This window comes from Aquarana catesbeiana, linkage group LG04 (genome assembly GCF_042186555.1).
Source record: "Aquarana catesbeiana isolate 2022-GZ linkage group LG04, ASM4218655v1, whole genome shotgun sequence".
In the NCBI taxonomy this organism is placed as follows: Eukaryota; Metazoa; Chordata; class Amphibia; order Anura; family Ranidae; genus Aquarana; species Aquarana catesbeiana.
Genome location: NC_133327.1, coordinates 552,653,301 through 552,666,422, shown reverse-complemented (window position 1 = coordinate 552,666,422; position 13,122 = coordinate 552,653,301). Strand labels below are relative to the sequence as shown.

The following is a 13,122-nucleotide window of genomic DNA, read 5'->3' as shown; positions in this document are numbered from 1 at the left end:
CTAAAACTCCACGAGGGGGGATCTTGCCTTTGAGCCCCAGGTAGAGAGAGATTGACAGTTATTTTGTGTTTCTTCCATTTGTGAATAATCGAACCAACTGTTGTCACAATCTCACCAATCTGCTTGGCAAAGGTCTTGTAGCCCATTCCAGCCTTGTGTAGGTCTACAATCTTGTCCTTGACATCCTTGGACAGCTCTTTGGTCTTGGCCATGGTGGAGAGATTGGAATCTGATTGATTGCTTCTATGGACAGGTGTCTTTTATACTGGCAACAAGCTGAGATTAGGAGCACTCACTTAAAGAGAGTGCTCCTAATCTCAGCTTGTTACCTGTATAGAAGACACCTGGGAGCCAGAAATCTTGCTGATTGATAGGGGATCAAATACTTATTTCACTCAATAAAATGCAAATCAATTTATAACCTGAAATGCTTTTTTGATTTTTTAAATATTTTTGTTGTTATTCTGTCTCTCATTGTTAAAATAAACCTACCATTAAAATGTATAGACTGATCATTTCTTTGCCAGTGGGCAAATGTACAAAATCAGCAGGGGATCAAATACTTTTTTCCCTAACTGTATAAAGGAAAAGGATTAATGAAAATATGTTATAAAATGTGTTGTATATTATTAAAACCTTCATTCTGTTTGTTATTTTGAATTATATGCCTATATATGGCCACTTATAGACTCTGGGACAAAGCGTTGTCACACCATACCAGGAAGTGCCTATACAAGGACCTCCATGAAAGGATTATTGGGCATTATTTTATTGACAGCTGAAGATTTAAACGGGAACTCCAGGCAGTCAGCTAAACATACATATGCATATACAGGTATATTGTATATGGGAGCTGTTTTGCTTTCCAAAGAATTTGAATTTTTATCCATTCTGTCCTGAGATTTATACAGATCTATCACACAGCACAATCAAGTCTGGCAGGGAAGGAGAACTAGACTTTCTATACTGCAGTTAAGTAATTCTTACTTGTCTTGTCCCTCCCCCAGCCTGTGACTGATGAGGCTGAAGGAGAAGCAATCCAGTGATTTGCTCAACTCATTCCTCCTATCAGCATATTCCTTGTTAGCAGCATAACTCCTGCTGCTTCTCTCTCTCTCCCAGTCTAAGCTCTGCTGCAAAGTAGATTGCAAGAGACTGATGACAAATCAAATTAAGCACTTGCACTGCTTGCATTTGAAAAGTACATGTAATAATGTATTGATTAATACAGAGGTGCATTAGTTTTTATATTTGCCTGAAGTTCAGCGTTTACTTTTAAAAGGATATTAACATGTTAAAGATTAAGTAAGACTTTGACGATTGGATTTAGATCTACTTTAAATCACTCTTAAGGAAGATCCTGCTTTTGAGTTAGTCCTGAGAAAATGAAGGTGAAGGGTGACATTGCACAGTGATTGCCTAAAGGAAAACAATAATCCTTTTAAATGCTCCCTAGTCTTTTGCCAGCAACTCCTCTAAAGCCTCATACAAACTACAGATTTATTATTTTTTTTGTTCAACCAAGCTCAGGTCCGAGCCGCTGTACTAACTATTCAATGCTAGTACAGTGATCACCCCTGCTGGTCTATTGTGTTCTGACAGGGGGACGGGACGCCCCCCCCCCCCCCCCACCAGAACACTGCGGTCCCTGATAGGGAGCCGATCGGCAGACCTTTTTCGGTCATGCCCCTTCGACAGAAGCCGGCAATATGTGTACAGCATTGAGGTGCCATTCATTTAGATTGTCGCCCAACAAATGAATACAACAGGTCCGCACTACAGGGCACCATGAACATTATGTATATTGTGGTGTGCTGTATCAGGAAAAACTGCATCCCCCCCCCCCCCCCCGAGTTGGGTGCCTTGGCAGCCCATACACATGAATGTAATGTTTTAAAGCAAGACGTTTGGTAACGTGGCTCAGTACAGCCCAAAGCTATGAACGGCTCTAACACTTTGTGGGGCTTGCTGGGGGTGGAAGGACGAGTATTTTAAGGATACTTTTAGTACCACTATCATTTCATGACCTTTTCCCTAAAACAAATTTTACATTCGTATTGGAATATTTTTATATATGTTCACTTAGATGCCCAATTATAAAGACCAGTGAAATAATTGCGCTACATACCAAATGCAGCCTGGTTTTTGTCAAGTTTTTAAAACTTTGACATAGAGTAGAAATTTAAAAAAAAAGACCGATTCCTGCAGTCAATATAACATGAAAATAAAAATATTTGTTTTAAAGTGTCATTAAACCCACATCATCAGTAAATTGTGTATGACATGCTGTTCATACTCACTATGAGATTTGTTTCCTGTATTCTGCAAAAAAAACTGGTTGATCCTGCTCTGTAGCTCCACCTTCTGTCCATGTCCCCACTGCAGCTGGGGATTTTGCAGAGCAGTGTTGGCAGCTACTGCACATGCTCAGTTTTCAGTGTATTTTCTACCCTGAGCATTTTTCCCCCATCACATCTGAGCAGTCCATGTTACTATAGAGTCACACACGTGGGCGTATACACAGTGGTAGTCGACAGTCCACTCCCTCTGTCTTCCACCATGGCCACTAACCAGCTAAACACAATGAGGGTGGGATATTACATGTAGATTGATGGAGGATTCACCATCCACTTATTCTAAGACACAGGTTGGAGGGGTTTGACACAGCCTGTGATTGGCAAAAATCCGCCTATACCATGTTATTGCCAAAGAATAATATAGATTTCATTTCAAATATATATGTATATGACAATTTAACATCCCTGGCGGTTTTCCCGAGTGTGGCTTGGGGTTAAATTTCAGCACCATTAGCGGTAACCCCGAGCCACACTCGGGATTGCATTGCAGGATCCTGGTGCGGTATACTTACCTTGTCCCCAGGATCCTGCAATGTGTTACCCCCCCCCCCCCCCCGCTGTGTCCGTAGGCTCTGTCTTTTGCCCTATGCCTCTTTGTGCCAGGCTCCGTTCCTTGCTAGCGTCGCGACGCACGGGGGCAGAGCCCAGCAGCAAATTTAAAAAATTGAAAAATCATAATACATACAGTACAGTGTAATCTTACAGATTACTGTATGAAAATATTTCACATCCCTTTTGTCCCCAGTGCTTTGTCCAATGCCCTGCATGCAGTTTTATATTATATATACTGTTCTTTCTGCCTGGAAACTGGAGATTGTCCATAGCAACCAAAAAGTGTCCCTTTACGTCTAAAGTGGTTTTAGACCAGCTAGAAAACAGCGATAGTAAATTAGAACACTTGCAGAATTGAACGATAGTGAATCGTGGGGAGATTTAATTTTATTATTATTATATTATTATTTTTTATATTTATTTATTATATTATAATTTATGATTTTGTGTTTCAAACGTCATCATACCCGGGATATCTACTAGACTCTTGTTTGGACAGATTTAAGTGTGTTATTGCTAAGAATTACAGGCCTACAATATAAAACGCCAAATTACTATGCAAAATAATTGTACCGCTTTGAGACGCAAAAATCTAACATAATCATACCGCCAGGGAGGTTACAGCAGTTTGTTGATATGAAATATTTATTTTTACTCTGTATCCCAAAGGCTGTTTTTTATTTATTTATTTATTTTTTTTTAATGTTTTTTTTATTTTGAACCAGCAGCAGAGGACTAGAAGCTTGTCCTGACACTGCTTCCACAATCCATGCAAGTTTTATTTCTAAAAAAAAAAGAAACTAAATCCAGTGGTTTTATGGATGTACGTGTTGTGAAATCTCGTTCCTATGAAATTTTTTGTGGTGTCTTGGCAAGGTCACATCTACATCCGTTCATTATTCTCAATTTTAAAAGAAGCGGATTCATCCAGTTTTATTATTATTTTATGTTTGGCCCATCTCCAAAGACAATCTGTACAGTAGCAGGAAGTAGCTGGAAGGATGTAAAGCATAACTCTGCCATGTCTCACAATGTTTTATAGGAGACACAAACATAGCAACAAGAGGTTTTATTATACGATGGTGGCAGAACTGAAAAATGCATTTGCAAGCAAAGTTGTGATGTGCGTACTGGTATATCATGAAGTGTTCATTTGTCTGACTTTAACCACTTAAGGATAAAGTCAAGATAAAGTTAAGATTTGCCCTCTTAATGACCAGGCCATTTTTTGCGATACGGCACTGCGTCACTTCAACTGACAATTGCGCGGTCGTGCGACATTGTACCCAAACAAAATTAACGTCCTTTTTTTCCCACAAATAGAGCTTTCTTTTGGTTGTATTTGATCACCTCTGCGATTTTTATTTTTTGCGCTATAAACAAAAAAAAGTCAATTTTGAAAAAAAAAAAAAACATCTTTTTACTTTTTGCTATGATAAATATCCCAAAAAAATAAAACTAATTTCTTCATCAGTTTAGGCCAATATGTATTCTTCTACATATTTTTGGTAAAAAAAAATCACAATAAGCGAATATTGATTGGTTTGCGCAAAAGTTCTAGCGTCTACAATTTTCCACTTTTGGGTGGAACTCCACTTTAAAGAAAAATGAAACAAATGATGGCACAATCTTATGCGCTATGTTCAACAGAACATTCAGTTTTCGACTCGTCTATTGCCTGCTTTACTGGCTGGGCACTTTGCACATCTAAAATGACTGGTAAAGGCAAAAGTCGGGATCTGTGACTTGAGTTGAAGCGGTTCCAGGACCTTCTAAATCAGTGTAGCCCCATTCTGATAGGATTGGCTGCTCTGGATTACAGCTCTGTACACAATATTTCCTTTGTTACTCCCCTAAATAAGCTGATTCTCTATTTGAGTGCCAGCAATTTACACAGCGTTTTACACATATATTGTAGATTCACATCAGTTCCTGCCCTCAAGGAGCTTACAATCTATGGTCCCTAACTCACATTCATACGTACATGTATGAAATGATTTAACAATAGAAATACCATGCACACATCGTCAGGTTGTACAGCAGTCTAAGATTACACAGTTTGCCATTCTTTCACAGAGGTTTATTTTATTTGCAATAATTTGCATTAGTTTGTGCCCCCTTTTGGCCTCCACCTCCTGGCGGACGTGTTTGCATCTGTCCCTCCTCGTTTGGTGCATTGTGTGGTCGGTGCAGCCATTTTTCTCCTTGTCGTCTCTCCCTCCCTCTGCTGTTCACCCCTGATGTAAAGCATCAGGATACCTGCATGTGTGTGTATGTGTGTGTGTGTGTGTGTGTGTATATATATATATATATATATATATATATATATATATATATAATAGTCAGTAAGCATTGTTTTTCAAAGTTATATAGTGCTTGTCTATGGACAAAACTTCTATGTCCCAATTTGTGTATGCATATATTTTGTATTTACTCAAATCTTTATGAATTGTAGATTGCATAGATCTCTACACCACTTTCTCCTGATGAAGAGGATTAAACCAAAAAACATCGAAATGCGTAGAGCTTCACTCTGTACAATTGCACATGAGTGTTGTAAATAGTGGTTTGATTATGTTCTCCTATCTATGACATCAATTGAGTAGGCAGTTTTGATAAAAACTTCTATGTATTGATGTATTTTAGATTTTGCATTAAACTATATATTTTTTATATTTCATTGTTTGCATACACTATTTTGGGAGTCATTGCCCTATAAAGTCCCATCAGAGGGTTTCGTTGCTTTTTCAATAATTGCACTTAGTCGGTTAGATGCAATCCTTCCTAAAATCCTGACTGCAGAGTCCCTTTATTCTACACAAAAGGGAAATGGCCTTGGCATAGGGACTGCGATTACAATACATAATGTTGGAGACAGGAAGTACTCATTCCCACTCCTCACATTATATCAGATACTAATTTTAAATACAAGGTTAAGAGTTATCTGTCAGAATGATAACTGATTTGTACATATACATTCATCCTGTAGGAAATAGACATTTTTGTATGGCAGAGTTTGAATACTCTGAGATATTTGACCATTCCTCAGTTTTTTTTTATTTGGAAATAGTTGCATTAATTATTGCAAACTATTGATCCTATTGGCAGTGAGGTCCATCTTAGCAGTGTAGTTATAAAAAAGTTAGCATATTTATTCGTCCAGTGAAACTACTGGTACATTCGTTCTGTGCCAGTTATGCAAAACTGAATGTTTTCCTTCTATTTCCTCCACAAGTAGAATGTCATTCATTCATAAAAAAAAAACAAACAAAAACAAAAAGCTTGTTTTTGGAAAATGCAGCATTATCAATATTAGATGGAGTCAAGGATCATAGAATATAAATATATACTTCCATGACAGCTCCAAATGTATAGGGTAACTCCACTTTCCTGGGGAAAAAAATAATCACAAATAGAAAAAAAAATAGCATATACATTTGCAACGCAAGCCATATTGTAATTTGTTATTACATTTTTTTTTTTTTTCATTTTGCAGCACTGTAATTTCCTGTAAAATTCAATGCAATTTGGCAACCTGGAGGCGTTCTGTACTTATACACATACTAAACACCAGAGATGCCATTTTGTGCTTGTGTGATTGACTCACTGATTTTCCCAGAATTCAGCAATCTACAACAAAGTGTCTTAAAATCCTTGCAATGTACATGGATCACCCAGAGTTATTGTTTTTTTTTTTTTTTCAACAAAAGTGGAGTTACCCTAAGATCCCTTTCACACTGGGGCCACGGACGTGTTCGCGGTAAAGCGGCGCTTCATCGCTGTTTAAGCGGCGCTTCTGCACTGCTTTTCGGCCGCTAGCTGGGGGCTTTTAACCCCAAAGAAGCTTTTCAGGTGCTTCTGGATCGCTGCCCATTCATTGCATTCAAGATGCTGCTTGCAGGACTCTTCCGAACGTCCCGCAAGCGCACCACCCGGGTGTAAAAGCACCCATTACCTGCCTCCCATTGCAAAGAATGGGAGGCAGTTTACAGGCGCTATTATTTTTTATTTTTGTTACAAAAAGAGGTTATACTGTACTCACCTGCTCTTTTCCTGGCTGTGTGCGTCCATAGACACAAACAGCGCCAGTAAGCCTATGGCTTTGCTGTCCTCAGGTACTTCTGTGAAACCAGGAAGTGGTGGTGGTGGTGGTGGTGGGGGGGGGGTCTGTTGGACCTGGAGACAATGCTGGAGCGGTGACATGGAGCCAGGTAAGTGTTTAGGGATGAGGGAAGCCAGGACAGGTAGTGGAGTGTTTTTACTTTAATTGAATGCATTAAATTAGAACTATGGGCACATTTTTTTTTTTAAATTTTGGTTAGAGTAAGGGAGGATTATAACCCCTGTCAGTTTACTTTTTGCCATCTGTGTCCCATTCAAGAGATTTCCCTTCACTTCCTGTCCCATAGCCAAACAGGAAGTGAGCGAAATCCCTGCAAATTAAGGGAATTTCTTGGGGACCCCCTGGTCACCAGAACTAGTGTCTCTATTGGAAGATTTCCCCTCTACTACCTTTCTGGGGACAATCCAAAATTTGGGGGTTTCTTTTACTTTCACTTTCAATGATAATGGTAAATGCATAGGTGTGCACCAGGCCTAAAAAAGTCCCTGACCCTTTCCAAAAACGAAGTGGCTGAAAAAAGCATAGATGTGAACATGTCCCATAGGAAACCATGTTAAATGAAATTGTAACGGAAAGTCACACACTCCGCTTGAGTGCTTCCGTCATATACCACTTCCTCCCAGTCTGAATATAGATATCAGATATTCCAACTGCTCACAAGCACAAAACAAGACGATACTTGTTAGTTGCTCAACATGGACTCTCTTTTATTAGAACCAGGGTACAGTCTTATATACAGTAGAAGAGGAGGTTCCCCCTCCTACTCATATTCTAACAATACACCTGTAACCAGAAACAGAATTAACATGAGCTAATTATCTAATCCTTTAGACAGCCTAGGTGACTAAGAGACATGACCTTTAGGACAGACTTTTGCCGTCTTTTAGCTCAGAAGATACAATCAACATTAACATATATCAACACAGAACTCCTTCGTACAATAGCAAGGTTAATTAGAAGAAAACAACAATGGGTGAAAGACTCTTAGAAGCTGTGGCAAGCCAGACTAGACTCATTTACATTATAGAAGACAACAGACAGGTGGCTGGAGTTGATGACATTAGCATTTAACAGTATGTGTCCCAACAGTATGAATCAGTCACTATTTGTAATATGGCATATACAGAGTTCCCAGAGTCTGTGTGTCTTGCGGGGACATGGACCTGAATCCAAAGTAACACCACCTCCAGGGTCCCCAGGCATACAGCTTACAAAGAGCACCATTCCCCCAAATGCCAGGGCCCATGATTGGTAGGCAAGAGGCTAGCATTCAGTCCCCTCCAAAAACCTCTGTTCTGGCTAGGTCTGTCACAGGAATGTAGTGCATTTCTGCAAAAAATGCATAGGTGTGAACCAGGCCATAGAGAGGGTGAATCTCATGGGGGACAGACAGCAATAAAAACAAATTCCTCTCCACTCTATTCAAAACTAAAAAAAAGTGTTGCCTTTACTTATATATTAAGTTAAAAAACATTTAACTGTTTTCTTTATTTCTTGCTCAGTATGGGAGACAACTGTACTTATGTGTCAGTCCCACTATGTTTTGTATAACACCCTTTTTTTATTGGAAAAAATATTAAAAAAATATTGGAAATGAAAAACCGTTTAACCTTTACAATCACAATTTTTTCATGTTTTGTCATTGGACCCCTTTTATACATGTTAGATGATCAGCACCAGCAATGTCTGCCTTGGGCAGAAATTCATTCATTGTGATCATTCCAAAAAAGACATTTGAAGTCTTACAAAGTTCATCTCATGCCTAACAGTATTTGAAAATGAGCTTCAGCCATTACAAGATAATAATTTAGCAGTATCTAGATTTTGCTATCATTTGTGCTTTATTTTTTTTCAGAAAGGAAGTTGTGTTTTAATATTCATTTATAAGGGTAACCACCCCATGAAATATTCTTAGAGTGGCCATGGATGGGTAGATCTGTCAGTGAGAATGACAGTCATGGAGAAATCTATTTATATTTCTGCTGTATTTATTTATGGAAATAAATGCAGTATAGCAACATTCATTTTTTATGGAACTGTGTAAATAAGTAGAATAGTAAGTAAGAAATGTGCTCTGCATGCATAGGTTCTAATGGCACTAAGATCTTAAAAAAAGCTTTAAAACGTTAATTTAATTTAAAAAGTAAATTTCCATAGTTTTACATTTTGTTAAAATAATACCTGGTAATGCTGCCATGAAGATTCTTGTTCAGGTACTTCCTGTTATAGTGTGATAACACACACGTTTCCAATGGGGCTGCTAGTGGTCATTTCAGCACATATTACATGTCACTTTTACCATCTCCTGGATCCTGTGCTGGGTGTCTTCTCCAGCTGTGGGCACTTCTGGGTTTCATCCCAAGCTCTGGTGCTACAGCCAATTTGGAGACAACTCTCAGGATCGATGCCTGAACCAATCAGGAGACAGCTCTCTTGGTTGGCACATCTTTAAATTGTGAAGCAACGCATGGTTGGATGTTCAAGCAATGTGTCACTATGCTTCAGCAGATTCTTCTTGCCTGTTGCAGTACTTACCTGTGTGTCCTCTGCGTCTGACTCCAGTGTACTCAGAGTTTAGTGCAATCCAGTGCATCTCAAAGCATCCTGAGTTGTCTAGTGCCCCCTATGAGCCTTGTGACTCCAGTGGACCCTAGAGCATCCTGTGCCATCTAGTAACTCCTAGTACGCACTGTGAGCCTCCGAGACACCTGTGCCTACACACAGTCTCTGGCACACTCTACACTAGCCTTTCCCAACCTTTTCAACACAGAGGAACCCTTGAAATAACTTTCCTGCTCTAAATGACTATAGCTACAACTCGTAATACATTAGTGTGATGGTCAGTAGGAAGAATGCTTCTTACACTTGTGGTCATTGGGAAGAATTACCACCTTACAGATAGCTAAAATTATCAAGGGTGTCAGCGGGAACTTAGCTGAGAGGCAAAAATTATATAGACCCCTCTCTGAGGGTCACTGCTGTCATCAGGAGACCCTCTCTAAAAAAAAATGCCATGTTAACCATTGCTGGAGTCCATACATTAGACAGGAAGATGCATCAAAGATGTGCTGGAGACCAAAAGTAAGGATGAACTAAGGGTTCAGCTCGAATACCAATATCAGGACGCCGGCCCAGTCAGCTGCGGCTGTGGAATTCCACGCCAAGCCACACTTAACAAAGTGGCAGGGATATCGGTGACATCATTGATCCAATATGACCATGTTTGGTCAATGACATTTTATGCACAAAACATTGTGGTGGAGGTTTAGGATCACTTATTGTAAAATTGTTATTCAGAATGTTCCGAAAGCCAGGAAGAAAAATTAAATGTGTAAATTATAGTTGATTCAATATAATTATGTACAATTATAGATAATTTTCTTTTAGAGTGAGAATATTTTCCTTTTAATCTGCTTAATGAATTAGGGGCTAGGGACATCGGGGGTATTTTGGAAGGAAATAAAGATATAGATATGTAAATGAAATTTGTAACGGCCTGAATTTTCTCTTGATAGGAAGTAGCAAAAAAAAATGTTATTTCAAAAAACCCCAAGGTTATTTAAATGCTATTTTCAGATCTTCACAAATGCACTGTGTCTAATAATAATCCTATAATCCGAAGAATGGCGCATGCTGCACTTAGGGCCCTCCAGACACTAAGATGGACCTCACTGTTGATTTATAGCCATGTATTTTGTGAATGAAATTAGATGAATAAGTTCCAAAGGTCCACATGTTGAAAAAAAGAGGTTGGAAAATTTTGGTGGGCAGACGGTTCTTCACTTGTTTACAGGTAAAAGAAGACCACGGTACACAGTAATTCACATACACATGGACACATGTAGGTTGCATAGTGGTGGTATAAGACAGCTAAGGAAAAACATGGTGCACATTACAAACAAAGAGAGAGATTTACTAAAACTAGTGTACACAGAATCTGAGGCAGCTGTGCATAGTAACCAATCAGCTTCTAACTTCAGCTTGTTCAGTTAAACTGACAATAAAACCTGGAAGCTGATTGGTTACTATGCACAGCTGTACCAGATTCTGTGTGTGCCAGTTTTAACAAAACTCCCCCCATTACGTGTAAATTAAGATGGCCTAAAGCTGGCCATACACTAGTAGAACTTTGTTTAAAAATTTTCATTTTAAGAACACTCCTTTGATTTTCTAATCATTAGTGGGATCAAATCGACAGTCATTTTCAAACACAGTGGCAAGAAAATTTTAAGGAGTAGAATGGAAAACTTTTTTCAAACAAATTTATAAAGGTGAATTTTGTTTTCTTTCCAGTGAAAATCCACTGATTTCCACATCACTTGTTACAAGCGTTTTTCTAACTACTTGACTCTTGTCATGTCATCAAATGCACTGATGAGAGTTTGTATGAATGTTCGTACGAATGTTCGAAAAACTATTAGGCCCCTTTCACACGAGGCGGACTCCGCTTCCACGGAGTCCGCCGGCTCAGCAGGAGATCAGTCCGTTGAATCAGGACCTGGACGTAGGGCCATCCGTCTGCTTTTTGCAGATCGGACCGGGTCAGATGTCAGCGGACATGTCTCCGCTGACATCCATCGCTCCATAGGCTAACATGGAGCGCCCGTTCAGGTCCGCCGTCAAAACTGACAGGCAGACCTGAACGGTCCGATCGTGTGAAAGGGGCCTTAGTGTATGGCCAGCTTTAGCCTCACACAAACAGTTGCTTTCAAGGTTGGCTTGTGTTTTCTTTTTTGTTTTTTTTTGTTTTTTTTTAACGTCTCTGAACTCTAATGTGCCCTTGCACATGCAGGTGTTTAAGCATGTACAGTATTTGCTCATAGTGTTCACTATTCCTTATGATAATCTGGCCATGGTGTAGTTAGACAGAATAATGTATTAGTATGTTATTTCATCAAGGAGAAGCACATTTGTCACATTTGATAGTTGTGTGGTGAAACCTAGAGCGGCTCCGAACCTCCTCTTCTTGGGTCCTCTTCTGGCTCCTCCCCTTTGTCCAGTGCCCCTATTCATCAGACTTCTGCTGATGAAGTCCCCGCCCACTGGGACGCAACGCATCCAGAACGAGGAACGTCGTGACGTCACCCGCGGCCACTGCGCATCTGCTACACTGTCCGGAAGATCGGAGGATCTTCATTATCGCTTGTTTGCCTTTACCAAGTACTATTTATGTGAGTGTTACCTTTTTAAGTATTGAATAAAGAGTTTATCAAACGGAGAGCACTATCCTCTTGCCACTTTTATTTTATATGGCCGTTTTGGAGTGTCCTGTACCCGGTCCTTGATTGACATGCTGCATACCAATTGGTTTATGAAAAAGGCGTTTTGTGACCCTCTATAACCAAAGGGTCCACTACATCAGGTGAGAGGCCATTTGTTACCGTGGTGGTGGGCTCCTGGAATCACCGTCCTTGTTAGCATGCAGTCTCCTACACTTTGAAGATTTATGTGGACTGGATTCATGGACTGATTGTTCATACACTGTGGTGGATTGTATTGTGCTTTATCCTGTCTTTTTAGCCCTTACTTTTTATGTTTTAATACAATGATATAAGTGCAGTGTAAAGCCAGCCCAAATTCTTTTACTTTGCTGCTGTGATCCAGTTTCCTGTTAGAGGGTGGTTACATTCATTATCCATGATCACGCTGTATGTAGGAACATAGCCCACGCTCTTGGTCACTCCTGAGATGGACTATGGGATTTGTAGTGCGCATAGAGCAGTGAACATGACTACAACTAACAAGCACTGTTCATTCCAAACAAACAGAAATGAGGGGAAATTGAGAGGTTTGGAAGCTCACGGAGGATGTTACAGGCAGACATCTTTTTTGTTTTTAGACGTATATGGCAGGCTTTAGGTGAATACAGCCTTCTGACAAGTTAGCTGATCTTCCTCTTTTAAACCGGCCATAGATATTTCAAATATTGGCTGGTTCAGCAGGAACCGGATGGGATTCGAAGCATGTATAGACAGGCTGAATGTACCCAAGTTGATTGATCAACTTGGGTACAACTAGCCTGTCGGATTTTACATGCGATTATTGTTAGCAGCAGTTCTAGCCGCTGACAATAATCAGAGTCCCCCCCCG

General features: G+C 39.7%; 1 protein-coding gene across 8 annotated transcripts in view; it reads left to right on the top strand.

The window, feature by feature from the left end:
- RIN2 (Ras and Rab interactor 2) overlaps nucleotides 1–13,122 on the top strand; it is a 286,963-nt gene that overhangs the window by 138,735 nt on the left and 135,106 nt on the right. Inside the window, exon 1 of one of the 8 annotated variants that reach the window (XM_073627966.1) lies at nucleotides 706–835. The exons of the other annotated variants lie outside the window; for them this stretch is intronic. Within the exon in view, the coding sequence (XP_073484067.1) occupies nucleotides 824–835 (12 nt within the window). The 5' untranslated portion in view covers nucleotides 706–823. Of the gene's footprint in view, nucleotides 1–705; nucleotides 836–13,122 lie in introns of those variants that run through there. 8 annotated transcript variants of the gene reach the window in all.